Source organism: Triticum dicoccoides, chromosome 5B (assembly GCF_002162155.2).
Source record: "Triticum dicoccoides isolate Atlit2015 ecotype Zavitan chromosome 5B, WEW_v2.0, whole genome shotgun sequence".
NCBI lineage: Eukaryota > Viridiplantae > Streptophyta > Magnoliopsida > Poales > Poaceae > Triticum > Triticum dicoccoides.
The window spans coordinates 554,437,817-554,453,340 of NC_041389.1; the positions used below are offsets into that span (position 1 = coordinate 554,437,817).

General features: G+C 48.2%; 1 protein-coding gene across 1 annotated transcript; it reads right to left on the minus strand.

Annotated features, from left to right (window-relative positions):
- Window positions 1-4,825: 4,825 nt before the first annotated feature.
- Window positions 4,826-6,790, minus strand: LOC119306125 (benzoate--CoA ligase, peroxisomal-like). Its single transcript, XM_037582444.1, has one exon. It carries the CDS (start codon window positions 6,663-6,665, stop codon window positions 4,968-4,970), a length of 1,698 nt encoding a protein of 565 aa, XP_037438341.1. The 5' UTR covers window positions 6,666-6,790; the 3' UTR covers window positions 4,826-4,967.
- Between the last annotated feature and the right edge of the window lie 8,734 nt (window positions 6,791-15,524).

The following is a 15,524-nucleotide window of genomic DNA, read 5'->3' on the forward strand; positions in this document are numbered from 1 at the left end:
TGCCCCCCAAGCAAGGTGGAGGCGCCCCCTTCCCCTAGGGTTTTCAACCCTAGGCGCCTTGGGCCCTTGGGGAGGGGCGCACCAGCCCTCTAGGAGCTGGTTCCCTCCCTTATTCAGCCCATCAAGCCCCCCGGGGCAGGTGGCCCCACCCGGTGGACCTCCGGACACCTTTCGGTGGTCCCGGTACAATACCGATAACCCCTGAAACTATTCCGGTGACTGAAACAGGACTTCCCATATATAAATCTTTACCTCCGGACCATTCCGGAACTCCTCTCAACGTCCGCGATCTCATCTGGGACTCCGAACAACATTCGGTAACCACATATAAACTTCCTTTATAACCCTAGCGTCATCGAACCTTAAGTGCGTAGACCCTACGGGTTCAGGAATCATGCAGACATGACCGAGACAGCTCTCTGGCCAATAACCAACAGCGGGATCTGGATACCCATGTTGGCTCCCACATGTTCCACGATGATCTCATCGGATGAACCACGATGTCGGGGATTCAATCAATCCCGTATTCAATTCCATTTGTCAATCGGTATGTTACTTGCCCGAGATTCGATCGTCGGTATCCCAATACCTCGTTCAATCTCGTTACCAGCAAGTCACTTTACTCGTTCCGTAATGCATGATCCCGTGACTAACTACTTATTCACATTGAGCTCATTATGATGATGCATTACCGAGTGGGCCCAGAGATACCTCTCCGTCATACAGAGTGACAAATCCCAGTATCGATTCGTGCCAACCCAACAAACACTTTCGGGGATACCTGTAGTGCACCTTTATAGTCACCCAGTTACGTGTGACGTTTGGTACACCCAAAGCACTCCTACGGTATCAGGAAGTTACACAATCTCATGGTCTAAGGAAATGATACTTGACATTAGAAAAGCTTTAGCAAACGAACTACACGATCTTGTGCTATGCTTAGGATTGGGTCTTGTCCATCATATCATTCTCCTAATGATGTGATCCCGTTATCAATGACATCCAATGTCCATGGTCAGGAAACCATGACCATCTGTTGATCAACGAGCTAGTCAACTAGAGGCTCACTAGGGACATGTTGTGGTCTATGTATTCACACATGTATTGTGGTTTCCGGTCAATACAATTATAGCATGAACAATAGAAAATTATCATGAACAAGAAAATACAATAATAACCATTTTATTATTGCCTCTAGGGCATATTTCCAACAGGCATCCCCTACCCTTCCCCACATCCTTAGAGCATCTCCACTCGTGCCCCTAACAGCCCCCCAGGGCGAGTTTTTTCACGCCGGCGCCGAAAAAACTCCCAGTCGCACCCCAGGACGCCAAAATCCGCAGGCTCGGCCCATATTTTGGCCCGACGATCCCAGGCCGAACCCAGCACATTGTGGGGCGCTTGGGGGCTCCGGCGGAACGAGAAAACGCGCCTGGGCCACCACTGTCAGGCGAAAACAGCATCTAGCACTCCAGATTCCCCCCTTCCACCGCCGTGCCGATCCCCGCACCGGCCACCCACCCACCACCGCTAGAAAAGGCCATCTCCCTGCCAGAAAAGTGAGGGACCGCCACGGCAGCCTCCCCACTCCTGGGCGAGCTTTTTCGGCACTCCGACCATGCAGGGCGGGGACAACGACGGTTGCGCGCCTACCATGCCCACCAGGTGTTCGGTGATTTGTCTGCTCGGTGATGGACTCGGATGACAAGGAAGCATTTGCGGCGCTGCTGGAGGAGGAAGTCGATGCCGACGCCCAGGCTGGCTGGCCTATTCGCGGGCAATGCAAAGCCGCGGCGAGGTGACTCGGCGCCGGGCCGGCTGAAGGCAAAGCTGAGGCATCAACTAGAAGGCTACTGCTTGCTCTACGCCGACTACTTCACCGACGCTCCACTACACAGTGACAAAGTATTTCGACGTCGTTATCGGATGGGCCAAAAGCTCTTCCTCGGGATTGTGAACTCCACCCGTGAGTTCGACAGCTACTTCAAGTGCAAGAAGGATTGCACCGGCACTCTTGGATTCACCTCACTCCAGAAAGTTGACGACAGCTATGAGGATGCTTGCATACGGAGCTCCCGGTGATTCAACGAATGACTATGGACGCATGTCCGAGTACACCACAATTGAGTGTGTGTACAAGTTCTACAGGGCAGTTGTGGCAGTATTTTGACCTCAATACTTACGATCACTCAATGCTGAAGACACTGCTCGGATCCTAGCACAGAATGCGGCAAGAGGATTTCATGGGATGCTTGGAAGCATCGACTCATGCATTGGAAATGGAAAAACTATCCATTTGCTTGGTAGGGGATGTACAAAGGCGCCAAAGGCGGTTGCAGTGTCGTACTTGACGCAGTGGTCACACACGACCTCTGGATTCGGCACTCCTTCTTTGGTATGTCAAGAACTCACAATGACATCAACGTACTGCAGTGCTCCCCTGTCTTTGCCAAGCTTGTTGAAGGTCATGCTCCTCCGATGAACTTCGAGGTCAATGGGCGCCACTACAATAAGGGATGCTACCTAGCAAGATGGCACCTATGCGAGATGGTCCACATCTGTGAAGACTATCTCAAACCCTGTGCTAGGAGGCAAGAACTCCTACTTTTCCAAGTGCCAGGAGTCTTCCAGGAAGGATGTCGAGCGGGCATTTGGTATGCTCCAAGCTCGATTTGCTGTTGTCCGGTACCTTGCTCAGACCTGGTCGAAAGATTAAATGTGGGAGGTCATGACTTGCTGTGTCATCTTGCACAACATGATCACTGAGAGCATGCAGGAAGAGCCAGTGTTTGACACTGAATCATATTACAGGCAGGGTCCTCTTTCCCAAGTTGATCACCAACTACCGGCAACCTGGACTACCTTTCTCAATATGCGTCAGGAGATCCGAGACCCACTGGTGCATCAACAGCTGCAGCAAGATCTGGTGGAGCACCTATGGAGGCACAAGGGCAACGCCTAGCTCAATGTGTGATGAAATATGAGTTTTTATTAGTTGTTGAACTATTCGATTTGTATTGATTTTCTGTGATGAACTATGTGATTACAAATAGCTTATGTAGAATTTGTGCCAAGTACGTCGGATATGGGCCAATTTGGACCGAAAGCAGGCTGAAAGTGCGCCAATTTGCGCCGAAATCGGGGCCTGGGGGAGACAGCACGAGTGGGCCGGCCCATCAAGCTTTACCGCAAGACAAAAAAAGATAGCAAAAGGCAGCGACGGTGCGAAGCCAGGATTCGAACATGAGACCACCGGGTTGTCATCGCGGCCGCACAGCCATTCCACACATGTTTTGACGTTTTAAACGCAGCGCAAAGTCTAAAGAATTAGTGTTAGCGTAGAACTGGGTTGCTCAACTGCAGCGAATTTCAATCAGTTAATGTCGCTAACTAGAATTTTCATTCATAGTTTTTTAAGCATACTTCTTTAAAGTGTATACTTTGAAAATGTGCAAACAATTTTTGCCAAAAGAAACATTTTTTCAATACATATACAAATTATGAAATTCTGAACAAATTACAAACTTCCAACATTTTTTAATTTTTTTAACAAATAAATAAAAAGAAACATTTCATGAAATTTGAATAAAAATTAATAACTACGAACATTTTTTGAATTTATTAACAAAAAGTGCAAAAATGGAACTTTTCATCAAATTCCAAACAAAAAATTGGAACCACAAACATTTCAAAAATTTCTAACCAGATTTTGGGATCATGAACACTTTTTGAATTTTCAACAATTTTTAACAGAACGTGAACTTTTTTTTGGAATTTTTGAATTTTTTTAAAAAATAGGAACATTTTTGGAATTCCTGTACATTTTTTGAATTTGTGAAAATTTTATAACAGGAAGATTTTTTTTTTGAAATTTCCTGCACATTTTCTCAAATGTGTACATTTTTTTAATTCTGAACAAATTTTGTTAAGAGGAACATTTTTTGAAAATCTGAACAAAATTTAAATTTGTGAACGATTTATAACAGGAAGATTACTTTTGAAATGCTTGCACATTTTTTGAAATGTGAACATTTTTTTAAATTCTGAATAAATTTTGTTAATAGGAACATTTTTTGAAAATCTGAACAAAATTTGAATTTGTAAACAATTTATAACAGGATTTTTTAAAATTCCTGCACATTTTTTGTAGTGTGAACATTTTTTAAATTCTGAACAAATTTTGTTAAGTGGAACATTTTTTGAAAATCTGAACAAAATTTGAAATTTTCAAAAAAATAAACAAAAAGAAAGAAAGAAACAAAAAAAATAAAAATCGAAACAAAAATAAAAAAAGAAACAGAAAGAAAAAACGAAATGAAAACTAGACAAAAAAAACAGGAAAAAGAAAAAAAATGGTTAAGGGAACCTTCTAGAAGGTTTTCTCCGTTCCCAGAACCGGAGAAAACCTGTGCTAGGCTAACCGCTAATGGGCCGGCCCAGAGCGTGTCGCTCCCTGCTGAATTTTCGCCGGCGCGCCCCTAGGCGGCGCTATTTCTAGCCTCCAGGGGGCGAACGGCTGAAGATGCTCTTACCCAAAGGCATGGGAGGGTTCACTTCCTTGGTGTAGCCTTCGTGAATTTTAATTAGCAGCAAATAACCTTTTTTCGAAATTAGCAACAAATATTGTTCTGAAGTAAAGAGAACTGGTTAGCTCCATGATTGTTTTCTTTTCGCCCTCAATTCTCAGGGAGAAATCGTGTACATGGGACATTGGGACTTCTTGATTAGATCTACGGTGAGCAGAGCTACGGTGAAAATCGCCACACCATCCAAAAGTTCAATCACACAATGCCTTTTCAGGCATTTTTTTGTTTAATTACCCACCCAAAACAACCAACATACTTGGCTCAAAATTAATAAATAACCAACATATTTGCTAAAAAAAGAGAACCAACATATTATCTTCAGTTTACTTATTCACGGGAGGCCGAGCGCTGTTACTTCAGGCCACGTCAGCAGCCAAGAAGTCAAAGTCTGGACAATGCGGTCATCGTGGCGGGCCGGGTGGGGTCGGGCTTCTTCTTGTCGGAATCTCTGGGCCTGAGCCCGCGCGCCCTCTCGCGCAGCGCGAGCTTCTGCACCTTGCCCGTGGCGTTCTTGGGCAGCTCGTGGACGAACACCACCTTCCTCGGCACCATGAAGTGCGCCATCTTACTCCGGCAGAAGGCCACCAGCTCCTCCTCGCTCACCTCGCCGGCGCCGGAGTCGAACTCCTTCTTCAGCGCGACGAAGGCGCACGGCGTCTCGCCCCAGTGTGGGTGCGGCATGGCGACCACCGCCGCCTCCTGCACCGCCGGGTGGCCGTACAGCGCCGCCTCCACCTCCACGCTGCTGATGTTCTCGCCGCCGGAGATGATCACGTCCTTGGACCGGTCCTTGATCTCCACGTACCCGTCCGGGTGCACCACGCCCACGTCGCCCGTCAGGAACCACCCGTCGCGGAACGCCGCGTCCGTGGCCTCCGGGTTCTTGTAGTACCCCTTCATCACGCTGCTCCCGCGCAGCACGATCTCGCCGAGCGTGGTGCCGTCCCGGGGCACGCTCGCCATGGTCTTGAGGTTCTTGACGTCGGCCCCGGCGAGGGAGATCGCGCTCACGCCCTGCCGCGCCTTGAGCGCAGCACGCTCCGGCGCTGGCAGCGCGTCCCACCGCTCCCGCCACTCGCAGACCATGGCCGGGCCGGTCGCTTCGGTCATGCCGTAGGCGTGCGTGACATGGAACCCGAGGCGCTCGACGCGCTCGAGCAGCGCGGCGGGAGGCGGCGCGCCGCCCGTGAGCACCTCGACGGCGCGGGGCAGCGGGTCACGGTGGGCGTCGAGGAGGACGTTGAAGAGCACGGGCGCGACGCACATGTGAGTGACGCCGTGGTCGACGATGGCGGAGTACATGGCGTCCGCCGTCGGCGCGCGGACGCAGACGTTGGCGCCACCACGCGCTGCCACGCCCCACGTGAAGGTCCAGCCGTTGCAGTGGAACATGGGGAGCGACCAGAGGTAGACCGGCTCGTGGCCCACGCCCCACTGCAGCAGCAGCCCGACCGTGCTGAGGTAGGCTCCCCGATGGCTGTACACGACGCCCTTGGGAGCCGACGTGGTGCCGGAGGTGTAGTTGAGCGCGACGGCGTCCCACTCGTCCACCACCTCGCGCGGCGGGTGCCTGGCCGGGTCGCCGCGCGCAACCAGGCCCTCGTACTCCAGCTCCCCAACACGCGCCCCCGTAGGCGCGTCGATGTCGTCGATGACCACCAGCAGCGGCAGGGACGACGAGGCGACACCCTTGAACGCGTCGGTGGCGACACGGATGTACTGGTAGTCGACGAACATGAGCTTGGGGGCGGCGTGGCGAAGAATGGCGGCGACGCCGGCGGCGTCGAGGCGGGTGTTGATGGCGTTGATCACGCCCCCAGCCATGGGCACCGCGAAGTGCATCTCGTATAGTGCGGGGGTGTTGGGCGCGAGCACGGAGACGACGTCGTTCCTGGCGACGCCGAGCGCCTGCAGCGCAGCGGACAGGCGGACGCAGCGGTGGTGCGTCTGGCGCCAGGTGAAGGCGGTGCCACCGCAGACGACGGAGGTGCGGTCGGCGTACACGGCCGCTGCCCGTGGCAGGAAGGTGACCGGGCTCAGCGGCACGTGGTTGGCGTCGCGCTTCGGCAAGCTGTCCATGGCCGGTCGATGGATGGATCAGTATTCAGTACTGAATTGATTCCTCACGTGTTGGAGGATCGATGGGTGATCTGAGCTGATCCGATCTGGTCTGCGCTTGAGCAGACAACGAGAGATGGAAGCAAGCTAGGAGGAAGAATGGTGGGTGTGTTTGTGTGGAGCGGCGGGGCGGGTTGCTGCTTATTTATAGTGTGCGCGCGGGAGAAATGGGCGTCTCACTCTCTTCATATTCCTGGTAGCTACCACGCGGGTGGTAACGAAATTCAAGCTTAAACCGTGACGTGTGTGGAAGTGGAACCGATTGTGTGTGGTAATTTACCCATCAGGGTTATTACACGATTCTTCTTCTTCTTCTTCTTCTTTTAAAGTAACAAACAACATAAATAATAAAAATCACATCCAGATCTATAGACCACCTAGCGACGACTATAAGCATTAAAGTGAGACAAAAACGTGTCTCTACCATCGCCCCTCGCTTGCCGAAGGCAGACAAAACTTGTTGTGGTAAACAGTTAGGAAGTCGTCGTGCTAAGGTCTCATAAAACTAGCGCACCAGAGCAGCAACTGTCACCAATGAAAAGAAACGTAGATCAAATGGATTCAACATAAAGACACACGAATATAGACCAACAAAGACCGGATCAAAGCAGATCCACCACAATTCCAATGAAAAAAGAGGGCGAATTCGCAACAAATTTGTGATGAGAAAAAGACAAAGAGCCAGTACTCACCGTTTGTTTTGTTTAACGAATATAAAAAGGCACATATGAGATCATATATTCATATCACGTTTATATTGCTTTGAAGTTCCCGTGGCACTGATAAGAAGTTCCCATGACATGATAAGTTTCTTTAGTTACGCGTCAATTTTGAGAAAGAAAACAAAACACAAGTGTATCTTATCCTCGGTCGTACGACCGTATGCATTTGTTTCCCGCACACATGGATCACGTACGGCCCGGGCGCCCACCTTCCTTCCTTGAGCATGAAAGTACACGACCACTATGCACAAATCCTTCCTTGAGCATGAAAGTACACGACCACTATGCACCCAACAAAGGAAAATAATACTATGATAGTATCAAAAATTATGATCCGACACATGTACACATTCCGTTCATTGTTAAATATAAGGTAGAGGGTTGTTTGCAAAAAGAAAAAACTAGTGGGCAGGGCCGTCTCCAGGAATTTGGTGGCCCAGGGTGAAAGGCGAAATGTGGCCCTAAATTTTGAAAATTCTATATAACTAAAACATACTCTCATTTAGCAATTCGGTGTAATATTTTGAATTTATCATAAATTGATCCTAATAGAGTAAAGGTGATACAATACATGTAATAAAAACTAACCTAAAAGCAAAACAAAAACTATAATTCAAACAATACATGCATGAGTTATAAGCTTATCATTTATTACGATATAAGAAAGTAAAATCAGACCGTACCTTTAAATTTGAATGAGAAACTATGTCAAAATTTTAGATGACCGAGTAGCTATCTCCAAAAATAGTTCTTGCAATCCAGGTGAAGTTTAAACTTTTGACTGTGAAGCATAAAAGAATTTGTTATTTATCAATCAGGCCGAAGTACAATGGCTAATGCTCAGCTTATTAACTATCAATGTGATCATTTTCTGTACCGAAATTTTGAGGACAAATAGCGTATCTGCATATGTATGATTGTTAAGGAGTACCCACCTTGATTTTTGGATCAGAAGATGCAGAGTTGTTCCCAGTTTCTATATCCAAGAATCAAAATTCAGAACCCTATTATTTGAAGCAAATCGAGCCAGATCTGAAAAAATTAGGCCTCGGACATTCACGTGGGGATGCTTGAGGTAATTAGCCAACTAGCATGCACCATCCATGGCGTCCAGCGACGACCAGTGAGATAGGAGGAGAACTAGACGAGGACGACGACGGGAGGGCGAGCAGCACAAGCGCTCAGATCTGTGGACGGAATCCTAGTCGTAACATGTGATCAGGCGAGGCGGCTGCGAGTACTGCGAGATGGGCAACAGGCGAGCCATGTGCTGATCAGATAACCTGATCGGGCCACCAGGCTTTGTATGTTTCTAGTGATTCAGGGGCCCCAAAAAATCGAAGGCCCTGTGCAGTCGGCCCACTTGGCCTCTGCCTTATCGACAGGCCTGCTAGAGGGCACTAGCCCCGTGCTGGGAGGCGCGGCATCGCCACACACAAACGCTGAAACACCTCTTTCTCAAAAAAAAAAACGCTGAAACACCACACATGGCTGTTAAGATCAGAGCGAGTAAAATAGGGTGACATAAGCGGACGCGCATTTTTGAGACATGCGGCTACACGATGCTGGAATCTCGTTCGTCCGTGCGCCCATCGCGATTGCTACTTATTATAGTCCCTTTCCAATACCTAACACATTAATCGCCAGCATTCGCGAATACGTGGTGCTATACACCCGGCAGTGGACCAGACGGCATTTATGTTCGTATGGATACAGGCTTGTTTGCTAGCGCCCACGTCACTATTTTGGAGATGGCATAACTGCTCTTCGACGCTAGGCACACATCATTAAGCACGCGCGCTAGAGGCTCGTACTGTTCATCTTCTCCAAGCTCCACGTGGAGAAACAAAGACGGAAGAGGAGATGGGTTCTACGCACATGGGGTAGCCCCTTGAAGGCTGGAAATCCCTGCGTGATCTGTTATCCTTGTTTTATTTCTCTACAAAGCAACATGCCCACCTGCAATCAGGCTGGTCATAGTGGAGAGTAACTTAGACTAGTAACATACATATGTTACTAGTCTATGTTACTACCTTCATAGTGGGTAGTGTCATAGATGTGGTAACATAGTTGCCTTCATTTATTACTTTGTAGACTCATTATGCATTGGAAACCGCTATGTGATGGTAACATATTATGTTACTCTATTTGCCTCTCTCCTCATTAACTACTTGCCACATCATCAATTTTGCTTATGTGGCATCTATGTTACTACCTATGTTACTCCCACTATGACCAGCCTCATCTCTCCCTTGCTGGGTGCCATCATGGGGTACAGGGGCAGCTGGGTGTAATTGATGAGCGCACGGATGTTTAATTTGCCATAATGCTGGCTGTCCATTGCTGAATTATTGCCGATGGTTGGGTGTGGTGCACACGCGGTGTGGTATTAATGACGTCCCTGCATGTTGGTGTATTTTCATTTGTTTTGTACGGTATCTCGCGAGTAGAGTAAAACTGTATCACGACTTGCGTTAATGCTCCATGCACACAACCGTTGGAGTTGTATTATTGATAGGCCAGCATGTGCTCGCAAATACACATATACCACACAGGAAAACAAATACACATGGAAACTACAGCAATCCCATCACATAAGAGAGCATCTTCAGAGTTTGTTCATGAAGATCATGGCCATGAGGAGCAGGTTCACAATGCCGAGGATGAAAATTGAAAATGTTCCTCAACCATGCTTGATTATGTTGAAGAAGTGAAACATGGCCATAGACCGATGCAAATGTGAAATCATATGTCCCCAACGCGGAACTTAATGCTGAGGTACTACTGGGAAGTGGCAGCATTGACAAGCAAGCTGGAACTTAAAAAAGGCCGTGAGGAGCATGGTGCAGCTAGCCATTGGGACTGATGGACACGCGCCTGAATTCAATGCCCGGGCCTGCCCTGCGGGCCCTCTCCCGTAGATGTCAGGTGCAAATATGTGGGCTATACCAAATGATATACGGATGGTGGGAGACGTTATACCGGCCATAAATATTCGAGTTGCATGAATCACATGGCAACATGCGGTGTGGATTTCGGCATCGCGTGGCCGCAATGTCCACTCGCGATTATTCGACATAAGCAGGCTATAAGGACTAAAATTTATATCTTTACTAAGTTGAATGAGAGAGAATAGGAGAGAGAGAAAAAGCAGGCTATAACATAAGAGCGTGCTATAGCACGAGACCCAAGACAGTTTGTAAGATTGTAACGTGGGCCATCTACTATTGAAGTAGTACATATTTAAAACTTACTATTATACAAGCCGGTTGAATATCTGGTGCTACGGGAGCACACCTCACATTAGGTGCTCCCAATTTTGAAAATGCATATTTAAATGTTTTAGAAAATTCCAAAAAAAAATTGTGGATGTTAGCATCACATGAATGTACAACCCCTAAAAGTTTCAAATCAAAATTCGAAATACACAATGAAAAACAAAAAAGACAAATCATGTATAAATGCTTTGCGGAAAACCCTCCAAACATTCCTGAAATGACACTTTGGTCCACATCACGTGATGCTGTCCATTCGATCTCATATCAACGGCCGTAGCACCAGATATTTCCCTGTAAAAGCCAATTATTAGGTTGACTCTAGGTGCATGACAACTTTTTATAGTCGACTGTTGGCTGCATTATTAATCATGCTCTCAGCAAGATTGGTGCCTCGAGCTAACCACGTCCATTCTGCTCAACGTACTCTCTATATGTGTTTCTAATTCATGCATGGTTTCAAGCGTTCAACTCCATTCGTTTTTGAAAGAAAACACACACACAGAGACAAAACACACACACACACAAAACACCCCTGTGCAGGCACGCATACACACGTATGCTTAACGGCGGGCGCGCACACACTGACGCTTGATGCATGTAGGCACGACCGGAACGGCAATCCACTCGTTCTGTCAAACTCCCAATTAGTATGTGTTTTTTAATGGTTTCAACTGTCCAAGTCGTTCAACTCGACGTGTACGAGACCGACCGAATATAGTAATCTTTTCCAGTCTCACCTGAATGAATTCCTCGGACGACCGTGAACGAAAATGCAAGAGGTACGTAGCCAAACGGTTTATTTAACCGCTGGATCGACCGCTCGCACGGCCGTGCTATATATTGACGGTGTCGCCCCCACGTGCCGTCGACGAGGGCCGGCCAGCCGTGGTTGTTGAAGATGGTGAAAAACGAAAGGACCGCCTATACCTCAGGTTCCGGGGGAAAGAACAGTCGTTCGTTGAATATCTCAACCGTTGGATGCAAAATGAAAAGTTTCTTTTTTAATATCCCATCCGTTGGATGCAAAATGAACAGTTGGATGACTGTTTTCAACCTCTCGGCCGTTTTATTCTCGCCTCTACTTAAGAGCATCTCCAACAGGCACCAAACGCGCGGCACACTAAAATCTGGTTTACGACGCGCTCATCGTCAGGTTTGGCGCGGCGCGCAGCGCTAGCTCCAGCAGCCACGCTAAACTGCAGCACGAGCACGTAGCTCCAGTAGGCGCGCTAAAATGCAGCGCGCGCTCTCGCACAAACATTTTTTTTTTATATTTTTGTTCATAGATAAAAAAGATACATAGTTCATAGCATAGATAAAAAAGGATATAAAGATATTTTACATAGTTCCTAAGCATAGATAGATAGAATTACGGTGCAACTAGATAGAAAAACTATGGTGCAACTTGATAAAACCCTGTCCTCCGACGACATTGCCGGAGTCCACATTGATCGGCCGCCGGTTCCTACCCGAACCTCGCGCGTGTGGGGAGACCTACGGGGCGCCGCTCGGGGCTAGTTTTGCATGGAGGTTCCAACTGTAACGGAGGGGTCGAAGGAAGTGGCGAAGAAGATGCAATCGGGAGAAGTGGGGAGGGAAGAGGGAGGATCGGGCAATGGTATGGGCGCGAACAGGGGTGGTGTGGGATCGGAGGGAGAGCAGGCGAACAGGGATGAACCCGATCTGGAGGAAGGAAGCGCCGAGGGTTGGGATCGCCATGGCCCAGACCCAACCCTAGAAGATGCCTTCGAGGGCATGAATTTACATGGTGAGGAGGAATAAGATTTGGATTTATCAGGGGAGGTGGATGATCTGATTAGGGATGTGTGTTGGTTGGCGCTGTTTAGGGTTCATACTCTGAGGCCTTTCAGCCATGCCGCCCTACTGAACTCCATGAGAAACGCATGGGCTTGTGCACAAGGGGTGACCTTCAACATCAAGGGGCCGAATCTATTCCTAGCACAATTCCACTGCCTTGGCGACTGGAAGCGGGTGATGGAAGGAGGCCCGTGGCAATTTCGCAGAGACCCAGTGGTTATGGTGGAATATGATGGGTTTACAAATGTAGCTGAATATGCACTTGATATGTATCCTTTGTGGGCAAGAATTAAGGGGCTGCCGGATGGTCTGACGAGAAAGAAAGAGCTTGATGAGAAAGTGGCAAAAAAAGTTAGAAGTCCACCGTTTACTGTAATTGTGAATGAGGGGAGAATTAATCCCTCAAGTCATCTCCGGGTGCGTGTTTTTGACAATGTTAATATGCGGTTGGTGAGATTTGTGCCCATCACGCTCAAGGAGAGGAAGAAATACCCGGTTAGCTATGAGAAGTTGCCGGACTTATGTTTTTATTGTGGCTGCATGGGCCATGTGGTGGAGGAGTGTGGTGACGGTATTCATGATCCGACTACTTGTGAATGGGGTGATTGGCTGCATTGGTCGAATGAACCGATGGGAGGTGGTGCAAGAGGAGGTAGAGGAGGAGGTGGCAGGTCAGGTGTAGGAAGGGGGAGTGGGGATTTCAATGGCCCCTCCCGGTGAGGTAGAAGTGGAGACGGAGGGAGAGGGGATAGAGGAGGCATAACAGGTGTTGGGCGAGGTAGCGATGCGGGTGTGAGCTACCATGGTATGGAGGATATGGACACATCATATGGGGAGGTGGGGGATAGGGAAGGAGATGCAAGGGGTGTTCGCAAGAGGCTTGTTTGTGATGATGGTACAATCAATGTCAGAGGGCAGGCTGTACCGAACATAGCCGGTAAGGTTTCCAATACAGTGCTCCTGCTTGAAAGTGGAGGAGGGATGGATCTCGGGGTGCGAGTCTACCAAATGCTACCCCCGGGAAAGTACCCGTTGTCAAGCAAAGGAAGCAAGGCGAAGGTGAAGATGGAGTTGACAAAATCTTGTCAAACGAGGCGGCCTCCGTGCGGGAGGACTGCCGGGCCCAATGAATAGCTTAAGTTGGAACTGCCGGGGAGCGGGGAATAGCCGGACAGTTCGAGAACTTGCAACTCTTTGCCAGTCGCATTCCCCCACTCTAGTCTTCTTATGTGAGACGAGGCAAAAAGAATAAAAGCTGAGAAGACTAAGGGGTCGTTTGGGTTTGAAAGGATTTTCTGGTGTGGATAGTTGCGGTTTGAGTGGTGGTTTGGCACTGTTTTGGCATGAATCATATGAAGTACAAGTGCTAGACAAGAATGAACGGTATATTGATGCATTAGTTCGGGTCCACTGTGATGCTGCACAATGGAGAGTGACGTGCGTATATGGAGAGCCGAGAGTTGAGAATAGACTAGTCATGTGGACAACGCTACAGAATCTGAAAAATGTTAGTGACTTGCCATGGTTAGCTATCGGTGATTTTAACGAGGCTATGTGGGATTTTGAGCATATATCTGCCACGCCAAGACCACCAGCCCAGATGGTGGTCTTCCGAGATGCACTGGAGGTTTGCGGTCTTGTAGACCTCGGTTTCATTGGAGTGCCGTTCACCTATGACAACAAACGCAGCAGGGCGAGCAACGTCAAGGTCAGGCTGGACAGAGCAGTAGCAACGAGCGAGTGGAGGAACATGTTTGCATTTTCTTCTATCTTGCATATCCCATCACCGTGCTCGGACCATGTGGCTGTTTTGTTGAAAGGCTCGGCTGACCCGGGTCCGTCAGGGAAAAGTAGTAGAAGGTACGAGTTATTCTAGGAAAGGGATGTTGCATTGCCGGAGGTTATAAAGGAGGCGTGGGCAGCAGTTGGGGGGGTGCAGAATCTGCCACAGGTGCGTGATGCCCTCTCAAAAACTATGGTGTCGCTAGGGGTATGGAGTAAGAAGTTTGGGAATATAAGAAGAGAGATCGCGAAGTCACGCAGCCAACTAGAAGAGTTGATGCATATGAATGCGGACAAAGCAGATATCAGAATGATAACGGATAGGATGAATGAACTTTTATACCAAGAGGAAATGTTGTGGCTCCAACGGTCGCGAATCACATGGTTGAAGGAAGGAGACCGCAATACAAAGTATTTTCGGAGCAAGGCTGTTTGGAGGGCAAGGAAAAATAAAATATGTGAACTTGTTGATAGTATTGGCATGGTGCATACAGACAGTGCAGCGATGGGGAGGGTAGCGAATGACTATTTCCACGACATTTTTACTGCTGACCCCTCCCTGGATGCTTCACCAATTTTGGAGCTGCTGGAGTCTAAGGTGACGGAGGAAGACAATGCTAGATTAACTGCACCTTTTTCTAAAAAGGAGATAGCTGATTCTCTTTTCCAAATTGTCCCTTTAAAGGCCCCGGATCCGGACGACTTCCCGGCCCGGTTTTTCCAGCGAAACTGGGGTACACTCAAAGATGATGTTCTTGCTGCGGTCAAGGATTTCTTCAGGACGGGAATTATGCCTGAGGGGGTAAACTCCACGTCTATTGTTCTTATTCCTAAGATCGCAAACCCCACAACAATGTCTGACTACAGGCCAATCAGTTTATGTAATGTGATTTATAAGGTTATTTCCAAATTCCTGGTCAACCGGTTGAGGCCTCTGTTAGACAACTTAATATCTCCAGAACAGAGTGCTTTTATTCCGGGAGAATGATTACGGACAATGCTTTGGTGGATTTTGAGTGTCTGCACTACATTAATAAGAGAAGGATCCTACCAAAAGCTTTTGTGCATATAAACTTGATCTGTCAAAAGCATATGATCGAGGGGATTGGGTATTCTTGAGGAAAGTCATGCAAAAGCTGGGTTTCTCTCATCGATGGATTGATTGGGTAATGACGGGTGTCACGTCGGTGAGATATTCTATCAAACTTAACGGAACCCTC

What these genes read in the sequence shown, in the direction of transcription:
- LOC119306125 (XM_037582444.1), bottom strand. Translation starts at nt 6,665, where the DNA reads ATGGACAGCTTGCCGAAGCGCGACGCCAACCACGTGCCGCTGAGCCCG.